The sequence below is a fragment of the Cryptomeria japonica genome, chromosome 6 (assembly GCF_030272615.1).
Source record: "Cryptomeria japonica chromosome 6, Sugi_1.0, whole genome shotgun sequence".
In the NCBI taxonomy this organism is placed as follows: Eukaryota; Viridiplantae; Streptophyta; class Pinopsida; order Cupressales; family Cupressaceae; genus Cryptomeria; species Cryptomeria japonica.
In genome coordinates this window covers 394,403,497-394,420,960 of record NC_081410.1, presented here as the reverse complement: position 1 = coordinate 394,420,960, position 17,464 = coordinate 394,403,497, and the positions used below count along the sequence as shown (strand labels likewise).

Sequence of the window (17,464 nt, the reverse complement as noted above, 5' to 3'; positions counted from 1 at the left end):
AATTTCCATGATAAATTTTCAATTTTTTTTGCTTCACCTGGGGCAGGTTAAAATAGAAGGATCAAGATAGAATTTCCTCCTTATGTGAGCACATGTCTGTTTTTACTGTACACTAGAGTATTCATAATGTGCTTTATTGCTATGTACTTGAGGGAATTTCTGAGACAAAATTCAGTATCAAGCTGGAAGATAGTTTTCTTAAGATCTTGATTTTTTTCAAAGGGGAAATGCTCGAGTCTTTGACAGGTTATGAACCGGTGAGACCACAAATGGGGAAGCTCATCCCCAACATGTATACTAAGCAATAACACCCCAATAGGGGTTTGAAATTTGGTCGCAAGAACCACAACACCATGAAATGACCATCACATTATGCCATGACCGGCCCTTAGATTTAGATTTAGATGCATGTTTCTGTCAAAAGTTGAATTTTGAGATTTGAGCACATGAATTTTGCTTCATGCTCTACACTTCAACCTAGTGTTGGTGATCCAAAATGTATGACATAATTCAAGAGGATGAAATCATGAACCAACACTTAGACTTGGGGATGTTTGTCAGTCAAGATTAATGGGATAAGACTTATGGTCAGACTTGCAGGCAATTAAAGGCCAATTGACAAGAGTGGGTGACTGTTCTGCACTTTTGGCTCTTCAAGGCCAAGGAGGGTGATTTTGGAGGTCACCAACAAGACAATTGCTGAAAAAATAACAACACATTAGGTTGTTACATATGCCACACCTTGTCTATAGGATTGTCCCAAGGATATGTTAACAGAATCTTCACTATATTGGCTCCGTGACAACAAGACTAAAAATATCCTTTAGGCAGATAAAGAGAAACTATGTATGCAATCAGGACTGTTAGTAAAGGCTTTCTCCTTTGTGTGTGTCTGTGCATATATTGAAAAGTGCAAAATTGAGCCCAAAATTTAGAACACAGTTGATAATTTATAATTTAATGTCGAGTGTCAAATAATAAATGTTAATGATAAATCAAAATAGTTTATATCATAGTAGTATCACTTGGAGTTGGGATTGACTCAGCAAACCAGAAGTATAAATTCAATTCAATTACCTGGGATTTAATTAGGAAAAACTCAGGAAAAAAACAGTGTTTTCCATTTGGTGCAGTGCAAAACTACCTTCTATTTTTGTTTTTTAAAACTGGAGCAGGGTTTTGGGGGCAGCAGTCCCTAGTGGGTGTCTAGGGGCAGCACCTTTTTATGTGTTCCCTCTCACAATATAGGGCAGAGTTGAGGGGCAGAATCTTTGCGGCCAAGCCCAAATTAAAGCCTTCTAGCCCATAAGGATCTCTATGGCACATGCTGTTTATCCTTCGTGCTTGCAGAAGAAAATGTAACAATGCAAATGGCAAATGATTAAAATGTAAAATTGAATCTGGGCTAGGGTTTTTGGGAGTGAAATATGTTGTTTATAACTAGGGAAAATGGGTTCGGATTGCCTTAAGGCAACATCCGAACCCATTTAGGACTGGGTCCTATCTTAAAGGGGTAGCGTGCCCCCAAGACAAGTCCAGCCCCATCCTCCACGCCTCACTAAAAGCAACACGCCACAAATTGGCGCCAAAAGGGACTAAAGCTGACCTAGGATATATGGGTTAAAGACCCATATAAATAAAGGTTAAATTGCAAATACAAACACAATTCAGTAATTCATGAAATCAGCGAATTAGCTCTGCAAACAAGAGGTGCGAAATCACTAAAGAAGGTTGTGCGAATTTATCCAAGGATTGTGCGAACTTGTCCAAGGATTGGGCGAACTTATTCAAGAGGATATAGGGCATTTTGGTGCAGTCTTGAAGCATGCAAAAAGGGCAGATTTGATATATAAAGATCAGATTCAGAAAAGCAAGCTAAGTATTGTATTTGTGCAATAAAAGTGAATACATAATCTGACCTGTGGGTCTTTAATGCTGGGTTTTTCCTCCTTGGAGGTTTTCCTAGGGTATTTGTGTTTGTCTCTTGGTTCCTTGTTTCATTCTTGAATTTACTTGATTTTAGTTTACTAAATTACAAATCTGATTAATAAACTAGGGCATAATCAAATGTTACAAATCTGATTAATAAACTAGGGCATGATTAAATGTTACAAATCTGATTACTGATCTAGGGCACGAATTTAACATGGTATCAGAGCTAAGGTTATACTAACCCTCAGATTTCAGTAAGCTCTTACCTTCAGGTTGCTGTTCGTCTTTTATTAAGATAATGACAGGGGTGAAGTTAGAGGGCATCATCGGGTCCTCATCAAGGAGTCATTCTTTAATTCATTAAAGATTGTGGAGATTCGAGTAAAGAACCAAAGAAGGAAGTAAATGATATTTCTCCTTTCAGATTTTCAGATCTCCGGAATGCAAAGTGAATACTGTGGAGTTATTACCTTATTCAGACCTTCAGAGTTGTTGATTTTCAGAATTGGTCTAAACCCCTAGATTGGTATATATTTCATGATTCTTAACCCTTGATGTGATTCGATCCAATTTTAATAATGATTGAATCTTTGATGGTATGGTAGATTTATTTTGCTACTAGACATGCAACTACTATTTTGTATTGCTAACAAAATCAGTTGTATTCCCACCAATTTTCAAACCCTAGCTGACTGTGCTAAGGCACATCAAGAGGAGATTAGGAATTATGGCTTTTGAAGATAGACTGCAAAGATAGTTTCTTTTGGGGAAGCCTTCGGTTCCAGTGTCAGTGTTATCTAAACATCAATAGGTGTATTTTTCTTAATTCTTTATTAACTTTGTGATGAGAGACTTTATGATAATTGAAGGTTAAGTATTCCTGTTGAATAATTGTGTCAATTTGTTTATATGGGGTTTCTTTGTCAAGTTGTAATAATAAGGGTTTCATTATCAATATTTGTTTCTTATGGGTTTGTGCTTACTTAGTTTTGTAAAACCCCTGTTGGGTTGTGTGAAAGGAAAATGATATTCTCTTTGAATTAACCCGTGTTGGGCCAATCATGTTTTGAGGTTCCCTGTGACAGGTGTTTATCCTTGTAGGTCTACAAGCAAGTTTGTGCCTGTGTTATCCCAAGTTACCATCCTTATATCATCCCTATTGCATTCGAGCTCATGTCATTAAATGTTGTGACAAATGCAGTTTTATTATGTGTCAGTTATCTGTTAAAATAACTGCATGACAGGTTGCTTTCAATTAATTGGTTATGATGATGCTCTTTCCTACATAGTAGAAGTTAGAATGTATTGTTGTAAATAGCATATGTAGGAAGAGTGAAAGATGAACAAGTCAGTGGTCTCCTTCTGTGATTAGCATTGAGATCTCTTTAGGTTGAGGTAAGCATTTTACTTGTTAATTTCTTCTACTTCCACCAAAGCTGAATATAATTGGGATCTTGTTCAGCAAAGTATGAAGATTCCGTTCTACTTGATATTTATCAATCATATGTATGTAGTCATACTATATCTTGTGATTGGGTTTCTAAGAAATCTCAATTTCAGTTGTTCAGTTTGAAAGATGATTTGGCTTATGTATTTTGCTTGCTTGAATCTCACACCCTTTTTTTTTTTTATAAGTATATAAGGATCCTTTCAGGCATGGTTATTTGGATGGGAACTAGTTTGTATCTTAGCCTCTCGGGGTTAAAGATGAAGGTTTTCTGAAAATTCACCTTGCAGAAGGTGGAAGTAAGAGAAAAGCAAGTAGCATCTTCAATTTTATATGATTTCTGGTTCCTTTATTGATTCTTATTTGATTAAGGATTAAGAGGGAGTCCTAACTTCAATAAAGACTTAGTATTAAAGAATTGACAATCATTTGTTAAGTCTAGGGTTTTGTAAAGTTTTGACTTCTTTTTTAAAGTATTTTGGTTTTTGATGTGATGATTTAACTCTATTCTCATCATTGGAATATAAGGAATAATTAGCGCAAGGATTTAAATTTATTGTCTTCTAGGATTAGAAATATGTCAAGGATCTAACCAAATTATTCCAAGTCAAGTATACTTTTGATATTTAGAATAATGGATTGTAAACCTTTATGAAAACTAACATAAAGATTGAGGATGTTTGTAGCAAATTCTGATTTTGCAGATCCATTTGAAGACAAGCAGCTGATTGGTGGATGCCTCAGCTAATTCATGATCAAGGTTGAAGCATGTTGTTGCTGCCAAGCACATCTTGTTGCATTTTGAAAATCTCAAATGATTGTGAGCAAAAGACTGTAATCACCTCAGAAGGCTAACTCAGATTTTGAAGTGTCTCAGATAAGGGAAGTCACTTCAATCTCTTGTTGTAACTTGGATACCCTATGATCTCTTAGGACTACAGCAAACAGTCCTCAGTCACACTGAGTACTGCTGAAGCTGAATTCATTGGAGCATGAACTGTATCAAGAAAATTTTATGGTTTTTCAAATTCTTGTTGAATGGTTTCTTATAATTATTTATTATTAGAGTCGTATAGAGATACCTAAAAATTCAGTGTCTTATGGCAGGATAATTTTGTGTTGCAAATGTTCTCACCAAGCCTTTTGAAGCTTGAGTACTTCAGAAGATAGACTTGGAGCTGTGGAGAACACCACCTTGATTGAGAAGGAGTCTAAACCTCAGTGATGCATTGTGTTTCATCAACCACCCTCTGCGGGTAATGTAAGGTGGTAGTGTAATCTTCTCAGGGAGAAGAGTAATTGTTACCATCCTCTGCGGGCAATGTAAGATGGTAGAAGAGATGGAATTTCATCCTATGCTTGTGTGTTGGATGGAAAGTGTACTAGATAGAAGATTATGTTTATTCATTCTTTGCTTGTGAGCAAGATGAAAGATTATGATTTTCTGATGTTACATTCTTCTCTGGGAGAAGATTGAGGCAAAGGTAATGCATTCTTCTCTGGGAGAAGATTAAGGAGAATACTCGTGTGCAAATAAAGTTGGTGCTGCAATCTTCTCTGAGAGAAGATTGAAATGGAAGCTCTTCATCATTCTTAGCAGGCAATGAATGGTGTATATGCGTGATAGATATCATGGAAAGAGTCCATGATGTGCACATATATACTTGTGTTTGCATTCATGTCTTGCAGGTGTACATGATAAAGTTCTGGATTCATCCTCCACAGGCAAGACAAGATGAATATTATAAAAGGATCCATGATGAGTTACCATTATGTGATTTGGTAACTTATTACTTATGGTTACTGACTACTTGTTGTGATCCTCTCTAAGGAGTGCTGGCTGAGTTCAGATTACAGATTTCACAATGAATGTATCAGGAAAAGTACTTCGGGTATCTGCTTCAACTTGGGCTCTGTAGTGATCTCTTGGGTATGTAGAAAGCAATCTTCCGTAGCATTGAGCACTGCAGAAGCTGAGTACATTGCAACATCTGTTGCATCTAGAGAAGTAGTGTGGCTTCGCAAACTCCTTGTTGGATTATTTGGTCACGCTAGTGGTCCTACCACCATTCATTGAGATAATCAAAGTTGTATAAAGATGTCAGTAAATCCTGTGTTCCATGACCAGTCCAAACATGTGGAAACGCACTATCACTTCATTCGGGATATGGTGCAAAGAGGTGCCATTCAAACAAATGATCAGATTGTGGACATTCTTACCAAACCCTTATCTAGGGTGAAGTTCGAATACTTCAGAGACAGACTTGGTATTGTGGAAAATGAAACCTTGATTGAGGGGGAGCTCCAATCTCAGTGACTCTATCTGCTGTGCTTTGATCATTCTTTGTTTGTGTGCAAGAATGAAAAGTATCCAATCTATGCTTGTGTGCTAGATGGAAAATTGTAATTATGTAAAGACCCACTTGTATTACACTTTCTATGCTTGTGTGCTAGAACCATCCTATGCTTGTGTGCTAGGTGGGAGATGTAATTCTATGCTTGTGTGCTAGATCCATTCTATGCTTGTGTGCTAGATGGAACTCTAAAGGTTCAGATTATGTATTCTCTTCTTTCCTAGTTAAGAGGGAGTGTTGTTTATAACTAGGGAAAATGGGTTCGGATTGCCTTAAGGCAACATCCGAACCCATTTAGGACTGGGTCCTATCTTAAAGGGGTAGCGTGCCCCCAAGACAAGTCCGACCCCATCCTCCACGCCTCACTAAAAACAACACGCCACAAATTGGCGCCAAAAGGTACTAAAGCCGACCTAGGATATATGGGTTAAAGACCCATATAAATAAAGGTTAAATTGCAAATACAAACACAATTCAGTAATCCATGAAATCAGCGAATTAGCTTTGCAAACAAGAGGTGCGAAATCACTAAAGAAGGTTGTGCGAATTTATCCAAGGATTGTGCGAACTTGTCCAAGGATTGGGCGAACTTATTCAAGAGGATATAGGGCATTTTGGTGCAGTCTTGAAGCATGCAAAAAGGGCAGATGATATATAAAGATCAGATTCAGAAAAGCAAGCTAAGTATTGTATTTGTGCAATAAGAGTGAATACATAATCTGACCTGTGGGTCTTTAATGCTGGGTTTTTCCTCCTTGGAGATTTTCCCAGGGTATTTGTATTTGTCTCTTGGTTCCTTGTTTCATTCTTGAATTTACTTGATTATAGTTTACTGAATTACAAATCTGATTAATAAACTAGGGCATAATCAAATGTTACAAATTTGATTGATAAACTAGGACATGATTAAATGTTACAAATCTGATTACTGATCTAGGGCACGAATTTAACAAAACAATCTATGCTGCCCCAAGTTTCGGGGACGGGGATGGCAGGGGACGAAGGGACACGTTTCTTGTATGGGGTACTTTTGGGCTATTTTTTAGGGGATGATAGGGGACATCTTTTAAAAAATAGGGAGATTTTTTTTTTTTTTGATCGGTAATAAGTATGATTTTATTAATAAGATTCAAAATATACATTATAGATAACCATTGTTTGTAGCAAAAATGTTTGATAAATCAGACCTCAACTACTAGCACCCTTGCCTACTCTGCCATTATAGCATCAACCATACTACCCACAGTGGCATTTTTTGAAAAATTTATACATATATCAAAGACAAATATCAACTACTACGAAGACACCTGCAACCTATACCCCAACACCATTGAACACCATATCTACCCAATACTTCATACTACATAAAGTAGCGCAGAAGAAATAGAGACCGATATACAAAGAGATACACAAAAAGAAACCAGTAGGAATGTTGACCTTACAAAACACCTTCAAACACAAACCCATTTTGCAAAGGGTTAGGGCACATTTAGGGCTTCACCACTTGGCCCTTCACCAGCATTGTCGCTACCCTCTCCACCCCGTTCACCACCTTCACATTCATGCATCACCTTTTGAGACTTGGTTTTGCGCTTCACCAAGACCTTCCTCTTACCTTTCTCACAAATTCTCGACTTTACATCATTGACCCTTGCAGAATTGCATGCCGAATCACCTCGAGCCTCCACCACCTTTTCCTTGAGAAACAATTTGAGAGAGTCCCAGGCAATATTTGCCTCTTCTCGCTGTTCATCTTTGTCTAGATCAAAAGGCCACCAAATGTATGGGACCAATTCGCACAACTCATGAATTCCATTGATGTCCAGCCCTTCCCCAACATCAAAACCTACCTTTGGCATTGCCATTTTGTGATGTCCCCTTTTTGTTGACATCATATATTCAATGGGATTAGCTTATTATTGACCCTCGTAGGCTAATAAGATTGAATAGAGGGTCCTTTGGGGGATGCAACTTCTTCAATGGTCAGAGTTTTGTAGGTTTGGCTTTCGTTCGGCTTCATTTGGATTCCGTATGCATTACTTACTATTTATAGTAAGTCAGATATGTTAGAGATTGACCCCTACTATTTTTAGTAAAGGGGTATGGTCGTATGCAGCTTCATCATGTCAGCTCCCAGTTCAGACGACGTTCAAAAAGGATGAGTAATAATGGAGATATTAATGTTTATTTAGTTTAAATAAACATTAATGGATCTGAGCTTATATTATTAAGTTATAATATAAACACTATATTATAACTTAAGTGAGGGTCAAGGTATCATAAGTTGGGGCCATTGGAATTAATTAATTAGACTCTCAAATCAAGGTAATTATTAAATGATAAAGTGCATCTAATTTTATTATCATTTAATATCATTTAATGAGCAAAGAAGAAATCGAACTTGTGAGGGAAATATATATATTGTCTTGAAGAACTCGAACCTCATTGTGAATTATGCATTTTGATACTTGAAGAATTTTGGAGAGGAAGAAGCCAAGGGTTTTGAATTTCCATTGGAGAACGTGATACTCTTCAATGTTGCAGCTGCTGTGAAGTGGTGAAATATCCACTGAATTGTGGCATTCGGGAGAGCTTCATCTAGGAGTTCTATTTGTGCTTAAAGTTGGAGAGTTTTATCAAGAGTTTGAAGGGGTTTAAAGATTGATCAATTAGAGACTTGTGGCTTCTACTTGGCAGCCATTAAAGAGTAGGTTGCAGGCTTTTATCAGTTGCTACGATACTCGTGAATAGTAAATCGGTACAGTACTAATACATTTTAGAAGAGTTGATCTACAGAAATTCAAAGGGGTTTGAAGAGCGATTTTCAGATTGTTGGAGGCTACATTTATTGCTGTTAGTACCACTCATTGGCACGTGGGAATAACATGTATGTATGACAAGTGTTTGTGTTAATGACAATTTGTTGTAAGTGCATTTTGGTCTCTTAGAATGCATGCCAAATGTTCGTAGAAATGTCTAGCAGCTGTAGATGCATATTATATATGATTTCAGTCACACATTGTCATTGAAAGGTTAGTGGTAGGTGTTACATTGCATTCTCATTTAGTTTCAGACTTTGATATATGACCCTTTGAGTTCAATGAATGCATATTATCATCTCATAAATTAGAATATCAAAAAGAAACCACAATTAGCAAATACAAAAGTTTCATGACAAGAGTTTGACAATATTCCTTGAGCATTTAAATCAGAAATTTTCAATCAGATTTGGCAAGGGATATTACACATTTCTAGAAGCTCCATCAAACCGCCCAACCAGTCATCCTCCGCACATTGTCGCATTACCTCCACCAAAGACATACCTTTGTACTTCGCCTTCCACATTAGCCTCCATCAGATTTCGGAAATCTTAAGTGGGTTTCAAGCACTTCATCAAATGATGTTGCCCACTTGGACAAAACATCAGCCACCTCATTCCCAGTTTTTCTCACATGTGAAACCTTATAATTATTAAAGAAATTTAAATCATTTCTAATCTTGGAAATATATTTATTTAAAACCCATGAATTGGCTTCACCTTTAATAATTGCATTAATAATAATTTGTGAATCCCCTTCCAAGTGCAAATTTTGAACACCAAGTTTCAAACCCCACTACACCGCTAACAATGCTGCTTGAACTTCTGCCTCGTTATTGGTACCATTTTCAAGCCTTTAAGCACCCAACATCACAATATTCCCAAGCCAATCCCGAATCACCACTCCTGCTCTCGAGATACCCGGATTGCCTTTAGAGGCACCATCAGAGTTGGTCTTGAACCACCCTACTTGAGGCAATTCCCATTTCTCACTAGAAGTTGCAAAAGACATCGGATCAATCCGAGACTGCCCATGAACAAGCCGGAATTTAATTCTCGGCCAACAATTTTGAATGCGTGTATCTTCTTTTGAAAAAATGACACTATCTGAAGAAAACTTGGAAGCAACCACCCCTACAATTTCCTCAATTGAGATATTAATTCGATTGAAAATCCTTTCCAATGATTCCGATTTGTCGTGAAAAATTCGCCTATTTCACTCCTTCCATATTTCCCAAATAATCACTGACGGGGAAATTTTTCAGACACAAGAAAAAACCGACTTACTATAGCAAATCCGCATGCATACAAAAACTTCCTTAAGAGTGACCGACAATGGCCCATACCATGACAATTTCTGCTGCAGCATTCTTCAACACTGAGAGGTGAATTCACAATCTAGAAGGAGGTGATCCACACTCTTCCTCCTTTTCACACAAAACACATTTTGTAGGGCCCGAAAAAACCAACCTTTTCCTTCTTTCACCTGTTAATATCCTCCCTTTAATTGCCAACCATGCAAAAGTCCCTGCCTTCAAAAGGCATTCTTTACCCCCAGAAAGATCAACCAGCCATCCCTCCTCACCTTTAGCTCGATCAATTAATTGGGGTATCTAATTTTGACAGAATAAACACCATTCTTTGCTCGACACCAAACAACTTCATCCCTCTCATCTGAAAAGAAAACTCTTTTGCTATTAAAAATGTTTTTCATGATCTGTATTTGATTTGGGTCTTGTAAAAGGCCATCCATCGATTTCTAGACCCATTCCATTCTGCCATCAATAAAAATTGGTTCCATATAATCTCGCATCTTCGTCCCCCAAGCTTCACTTAAAATTCTTCTAACTTCCATAACGTTGATAGCATTACCTAAAATTTCCTTCCCATCCCATGAGTCCATCCAGAAATCTGCATCCCGATCTTTCCCAATATGCCAAGTTATATGCTCTATAACCACTTTCCTGCAAGAGACAATAAAATTCCAAATAGCCGATCCATGTGGAGGATTTGAGATGGTAAATATCCTCCAATCACTTTGGCAATCCAGATACTTTGCTCGAAAGATTTGTACCCAGAGCCGGTTTGGATTTTTATATATAGCCCACACCAATTTAGCCCCCATAGCTTCATTCATTTTTTGCCAATTTCTTAGACTTGCCCCCCCATCTTGTTTTGGTTTACAAATTTTCTCCCATGCCAAAAGGGGAATTTCGTCCTCATTCTGAGCTCCATTCTTGAAGAACTTACTCATTTTTTTCTCTATAACCTTCAAGACTTTAACAGGGATCTTCATGCACATCATGGAGAATAAAGGCATGGCAGAAATGATAGACTTGAGCATAAGAATCCGGCCTGCAGAGGTCAGCCACCGACTCTTCCATCCGTCCATTCTTTGAAGGCAAACACCAACTAAATTTTTCCAAATTGAGGATTGGCTGGCTCCGCCAAACAAGGGGATACCCAGATATTTACCAGGGAGGCCCACAATATTTATCTCTAGAATGCGGGAAATTTCAATCTATTTTGTGAGGGGGAGTATTGAAAAAGTAAATATCAGACTTCCGCCAATTGATCAATTGCCCAGACCAATTGCTATACATATCCAAAGTTTTCTTCATGATCCGAGCTTCTCGTAAAGAGGCCTCCCCCATTAACAAAGTATCATCAACAAATTGAAGGTGAGTGACAACTCTAACCCCCTGTGCTACCTTTACACCTCTCCACAATCCATCATTCCTTTTCTTTGAAATTAAACCACCTAAGGCCTTTGACATAATAATAAAAAGGAAGGGGGAAAGGGGATCACCTTGTCGTAAACCTCTTGAAGATTCAAAAAGCCCTTGAGGACTCCCATTGACCAAAACAGAGAACCTTGGAGTGCAAACACAACTCCTTACCCAACCAATCCAGACACGATCAAAACCAAACTTCTGCAACACTTTGAAAAGGAAGTTGCATCTCACCTTGTCACAAACTTTCGTTATATCCAATTTTACCATCATTCTGTCTACCCCAGCCACCTTAATAGAATGAATTGCTTCATGAGCAATAATGATGCCTTCCACAATGGAACGGTTCGGAGAGAAACCACTTTGCTCTTCAGAAATAATAGAATTCAAAACACTTTTCAATCTGTTAGCAATAACTTTCGAGATGATTTTGTAAACTGTATTGCACAGAGATATGGGTCGGAAATCATCAAAGGAAACCGCCTCATTCTTCTTGGGAACAAAAGCAATAAAGGTATTGTTAAAATCCTTAAGGACAAAGCCTCTAACATGAGATTCCTCAACCACCTGCACGAAATCATTAGCAAAAATATTCCAAAACTTTTGAAAGAAGGCAACAGAAAAACCATCAGGGCCCGGTGCTTTATCACCTCCCAAAGCAAAAAGTGCACATTTGACCTCCTCCATCGAAACCCTATCCATTAACCATCTATTCTGGTCCTCTGTCAAGCATTTAGGTATAACATCTAGAATGTCACCCTCCATATCCATCTGTGGATTGTTCTCTGTCAAAAGCTGTGAAAAAAATTGAACTGCAGCATCCTGTATGCCTTTCTGGTTTGAGACCACAATCCCTTTCTGATTTTGGATCGAAAAGATTTTATTTCTCGATCGTCTTACTTTAATAGAGCTGTGGAAATTTTTTGTGTTCCTGTCACCATCCTAAGCCATGTTTCACAAGACTTTTGCCGCCAAAACACTTCCTCCCTAGCTCAAACTTCAAGATAGTCATGATGAAGTTGTCTTTCCTCAAAATCTACATTAGACATTCCGCTCTGAATAACCCTATTATGGAGATCTTCTAGCTCCCTTTCAATGAGAAGTTTCTCAGTAAAAATATTTTTGAAACTTTCCCTGTTCCATTCTTAAAGACGTTCCTTTAAAAATTGAAGCTTTTTATGAAAGACAAAAGCATAATTACCTTGCCATGTAGGCACATTCAACCACCAATCAACACTCCTCTCCTTGAAGCCAGCAGCTCTAAACCACATCAGTTCAAATTTGAAAGGGCATCTTGCAGGAGCAAAATCATCTTTAATAATGAGACTTATCAGATAATGATCCAATCCATGAATGAGCAAAATATCAGCTTCAGTAAGCCATGACTGCATCTGCCAATTTCCAGCTAAAAAGAATCTATCAAGCTTTTCTGTTATGTTGGAAAAACCTGCCCTTTGATTAGTCCAAGTAAAAGCACCAGATTTAAGGTTTACTTCTACCATCTCATTCTTTAAAACAAAATCATTGAAATCTTGTTGAACTTGACTATACCAGTTCGATCCACTTCTTTTATAACCAGGGGTTAGAGTAGCATTAAAATCACCCCTTAGGATACTGACTACATCACCCATAGAAGAGAGAAGGCCAGTCAACTGTGCCCAAAGATTTCGCTTACAAGCAGTGTTAACCGGACCATAAACATTAAAAAGTTCAAAAGAACAATGAACGGTTTGGGAAAGAACCCTCACCCATTGCCAATGTTTCTCTTGTCGTACTAGAACAACATCCACGGTTGCACCATTCCACAAAACCCCCAATCCACCCGAAGCGCCCTCCGCTTCCATTAACACACTACCCCATCTCTGAAATCTTAATTTAAAAACTTGGATTTCCAAATCTTTTAACTTAGTTTCTTGTAGCAATAAAATATCATGCTGCGCTTGATCAAGACATCTCTTGATCAATCGCCATTTGTCAGGGGCATTGCAGCCCCTGACATTCCACAAAAGGAACCTCATTGTCTTTGGGAAGAGACATAGCCTCTTCCCGATCTAAGTTTAGTTTGTCCCTTGCCACTTCCAGCTATTTCCAACTGGATTCTAGTGGATCTAGGACCACGAGCCTTTTTCTCACCTATTTTGGTTTCCCTTGTTTGGATTCAGTTTGATTGAGAGATCAAACTTCTAAATTTCCAATATCAGCTTGCATACCAAAATCATTTAAGTCATCCTCATCATCATCCCCTCTTATGGACTCTACAACATCCCTCTCAAGTGAATCCAGATCTTTAATATCTTCATCATTGAAATTCAAGGTCCGAATTGGGGAGATTTGTATGTCTTTGAAAACACCATCATCAAACAATCCATCTGCCTCATCCATCACCTCCTCATTGACAGGGGCATTGTCCCCTGAAGAAACAAAAACTGATGGATTCAGACCCCTTTCATGAAAATTCGACACAATAGAACTGTTTTTAAGCCCAGAGCCAACATTCTCCATCCTTTGCCCTTTCATAATGCAATCCTATGCTAAATATTCCTCTGGCACTGTCTGGATACCCTTACCCTCAATCTGCATCACTGTATTTGCTGATCCATGGGCCCCTTCTAAGCCAGGATCCTCAGACATTGTTTTCAGAACCTTTTGAAAATCGATACCCTCATCCTCTTGCCGTGAATCATCTTGATTATCAGGAGCTCTAAAATCCTTCAAACCTGTATCCACATTCCCTTCCTCTGTATGCAAATCGCAGTTGTTACTAGCAGTATTATTCTGTTGAAAAGTTTGAACCCTATCCTTCTCGACTCCATTAGATATGTCATATTTATCTACCTTTGCATTTTCCTTATTGGGGGAGGAGTTTGCCTTGTCTGCACCATCAGCATTAGCCTCTGTTAAATCTATGAGAAGGTATTGCAAGGTGTTGTTATCCAACCCTTTACCCTTGGGATCCCTTCTACATTCCACTTCTTGATGTCCTTTGCTTTTACAAATTGGACATTCATCAGTGAGATCTTCAACCTCAATGGGTTGTCACCATACTCCACCCGATTTTAGTTCAACATATCGAGGGAGAGGATGAGTAGCTTGCCATTGAATACAAATTCTGGCATACATACTGTATTCTTTTTTTTCCAAAAGCTTCATCTGCTTTCAGAAAATGACCCAGTTTATCACTAATCATTTTGAGTCTCCAAATCCCAATACTCATGAGGGAGATTATACATCCTTATCCACTTCGGTACACAAACAATCTTCTCCATTTTGGGGTCGAAATTGGGTTTCCAATCCTTAATATAAAACCCTTAACATCTCATAAGGAAAGGTCTGCTATTTAAAATCCACTCCTTGTCTTTTTCACTTGGGCAGATGACAAGATAAAACTCATTTGGGAGAGTCTTTAGACCACACGATTCCCCCCAATGGGTATCAACCCAGGAGCGAACCCTAGAGAAAGCAGGCCGGTCTCTGTTCCATGTCATGAAAAAAGCCCCATCTTTTAAAAGTTGAACTGAAACCTTCCATTCCGGGTTTTCAATGGGAAGAGAAACTACAAGCAAATTATCCACATTTTTGCATACCTTTTTCGCTGTTGGCTCACTTTGTGGCACCTTTGGCCTCCACAACTTTTTTTTCGATCGATTTGAAATCAACTCTTGGACCCGAGTGTATTGCTGCAAAACCCCAGTTGTTTCGAACAGATTCTCGACCTCTATAAAAAATCTGTCTATTACCATACTGGGTTCGCCTGTATCGACTTGCCTGACCCTACCATGCCCTAAAAGGGGGACGCCATTCTCGATTATGGTATCCTTCGATCCTTCGCCCTCTGTAATTCCAAACTGTCTCGATCGGCCATCACTCCTTAACCCTAGCTCCGCCATCATCCCCATTTTAGGAAATGGTCAAATGTTCTTTAAAATAGGGAGATTTTTTTAAAAATAAAGAGAAAATTCAAATATTCATATCATAACATTGATAAAGCATTCATCATAGACATTCTAGAAGCTTAATACATAACATTAGACTTGAATTGAGATTTCACATCAGAATTGACAAACAGATTAACAAAATTCAAATGCTTTCATTGTCAATAAGCATATATATTATATAAGAACTATAACAAAATGCCAAAGGCTCCAAGTTTCAACTATAAAATGACAAAAACATAGAAAATATATGGTTGTCCCTAATCAGCAGATGCAACTGGTAGGTGTATCAAAATCGGAGCTCAAATTTGAGTCACTGCTAGCATAAGGGGCCATCTTATGCAATGGAACCCCAAGTCCCCAAAACATTTTGGGGACGGAGAAGGGGGTACCAAGGCAGGGGACATGTCCCTGGGGAGCATTGGAAATCACAAATTTTAATGTTGGGTGGCCTTGTGCTCCCCCACCCCGCGTGCCCATAAAGGGTTAGTTCTTTAGTTTTTTGATTCAAGATGATTGGGAGGGGACACTTTATCCACGTCCCCAAACATCCCGCGACAGGGGAACATGAGAATGCATCCCTGGGTACATTGATTATGTTGTATGACATAATTTAATTAGAAGAACTTCATCCATTATAACATTGATTGTTGCAAAGTTTGACAAGGAATTAATACATTTGTTTTTGTTTAACATGTATTGTGGTGGAAATGTTAGGGATATGCTTCAGTTGAAGTGTGGATTATAATACTTGTTCTCTTTTCCAGAATGCACGATGCTAAGAATTCTATCATCATTATATAAATGGGATAGTTGCCTTTTCCTTTTCTCAGGCATGACCAAGCTAATTTTTTGTATCTATATAAACAGTTATTTACTCGTGTTAGTCTAATGATTCAAGTGTGATATTTTGTGCCTAATTCTAGACTTGTACCTCATCAGCATGATAATTGATCCAGCATTTTCTTTCATACCATTCAATGTTTCTGTTTTCTGAATGGTACTAAACAACAAATTTTTTAAAATGTCCTTTGTTGAGCTATTTTTTCCCCAAATTCCTTTAATGCATTAAAACTCCAAAATTATTGACTTTTTTGACTTACTGACGCTTTATTTTTTTGATGGCATTAAAGAGCATTGTCATGGGTTTTTGGAAAGTCTTCCCTTGGGCTACTTAGTTTGGCTACTAGTGATTCATCCAAATTATTAAGCTCCATCTTATGCTTATTAAATATGGTCTCCCTCTTTAATATTTTAAACTGTCCTACAATTGCTGCGAAATAATCACCATACCTTCTGAAGCAGATTACTATACTGTCTGAAGCAGAGTTGCATGTTCATGCTGCATTCTGCTATACCATACATGGTGCATTTTGAAGAATGTTCTAGTCAAATTTGAGATTAGCAAGTAAGGTAATGAAATGAATCAAGGAAGGAAAGATTGCAAGTTCTGTTTGTTTACTTATTCTTCTTGTTCAAACTGATAGAGACTGCAGAATCAAAAGCTGTGCCATTAAAAGCAATGGGGAAGAAAGGGGTCAAAAGAGGGAGGCAAACTGCAGCAAAGAAGGAACCATCACCCTCTCTGAAAAACAATGAAAATCCAAGTAATGACATACACAATAAGGACCCCGAAGATCAAAATCAGATGAAAAGGGGTAGATCAAAGAGGTTGAAAAGGGGATCATATCCTGTTACGGAAAATGGAAAAAAGGGCGAGAACACTGGTAATTCTGGTGAATTGGCGGATCAAAAACAACTTTTGGAGTTAAACAACCGTGAAGGTTTGCTTATTACACCTATTTTCTTGAATCTCATAAGCTAGATTGGTTACAGTTTGTGTGAGTGACTAATTTGTGTGCCCTCGAGTTCTTGTGACTTTGTTTCTGCGTGGCTAATTTGAAAGATTTACTATGGGTTATTGTATAGTATAAAGATGATTTCATTATATGTGGGAGATACCCTTGTCATTGTGTTGGAACGTTTCAGCATTCTGTATTCTGTATAATTTTGTCTGATAAATCAATTATGGCTTACTTTTGTTTGCAATCCTTATGAGAAGAATGTATCACAGTATTCACTTTGTAGATATTTAATGCTTCCTCATAATTATCAAGGTTTTCCATATTATAATCTATCTTGTATATTTTAATTTCTTACTAATTAATTTTTTACTTATACAATTAGATTCCGTTTTTTGAATGTTTTGTTGATTGGAATATAGGCAAATTTCTAATTTCATATGATAT

The 17,464-nt window shown here is 37.8% G+C and overlaps 1 protein-coding gene across 6 annotated transcripts in view; it reads left to right on the top strand.

Annotated features, from left to right (window-relative positions):
• Positions 1-17,464, top strand: part of LOC131038315 (uncharacterized) — a 41,240-nt gene that overhangs the window by 19,197 nt on the left and 4,579 nt on the right. For all 6 annotated transcript variants that reach the window (XM_057970684.2, XM_057970679.2, XM_057970681.2 and 3 more), the window contains one exon: positions 16,703-16,999. In XM_057970684.2, the coding sequence (XP_057826667.1) occupies positions 16,738-16,999 (262 nt within the window). In that variant the 5' untranslated portion in view covers positions 16,703-16,737. The remainder of the gene's footprint in view (positions 1-16,702; positions 17,000-17,464) is intronic.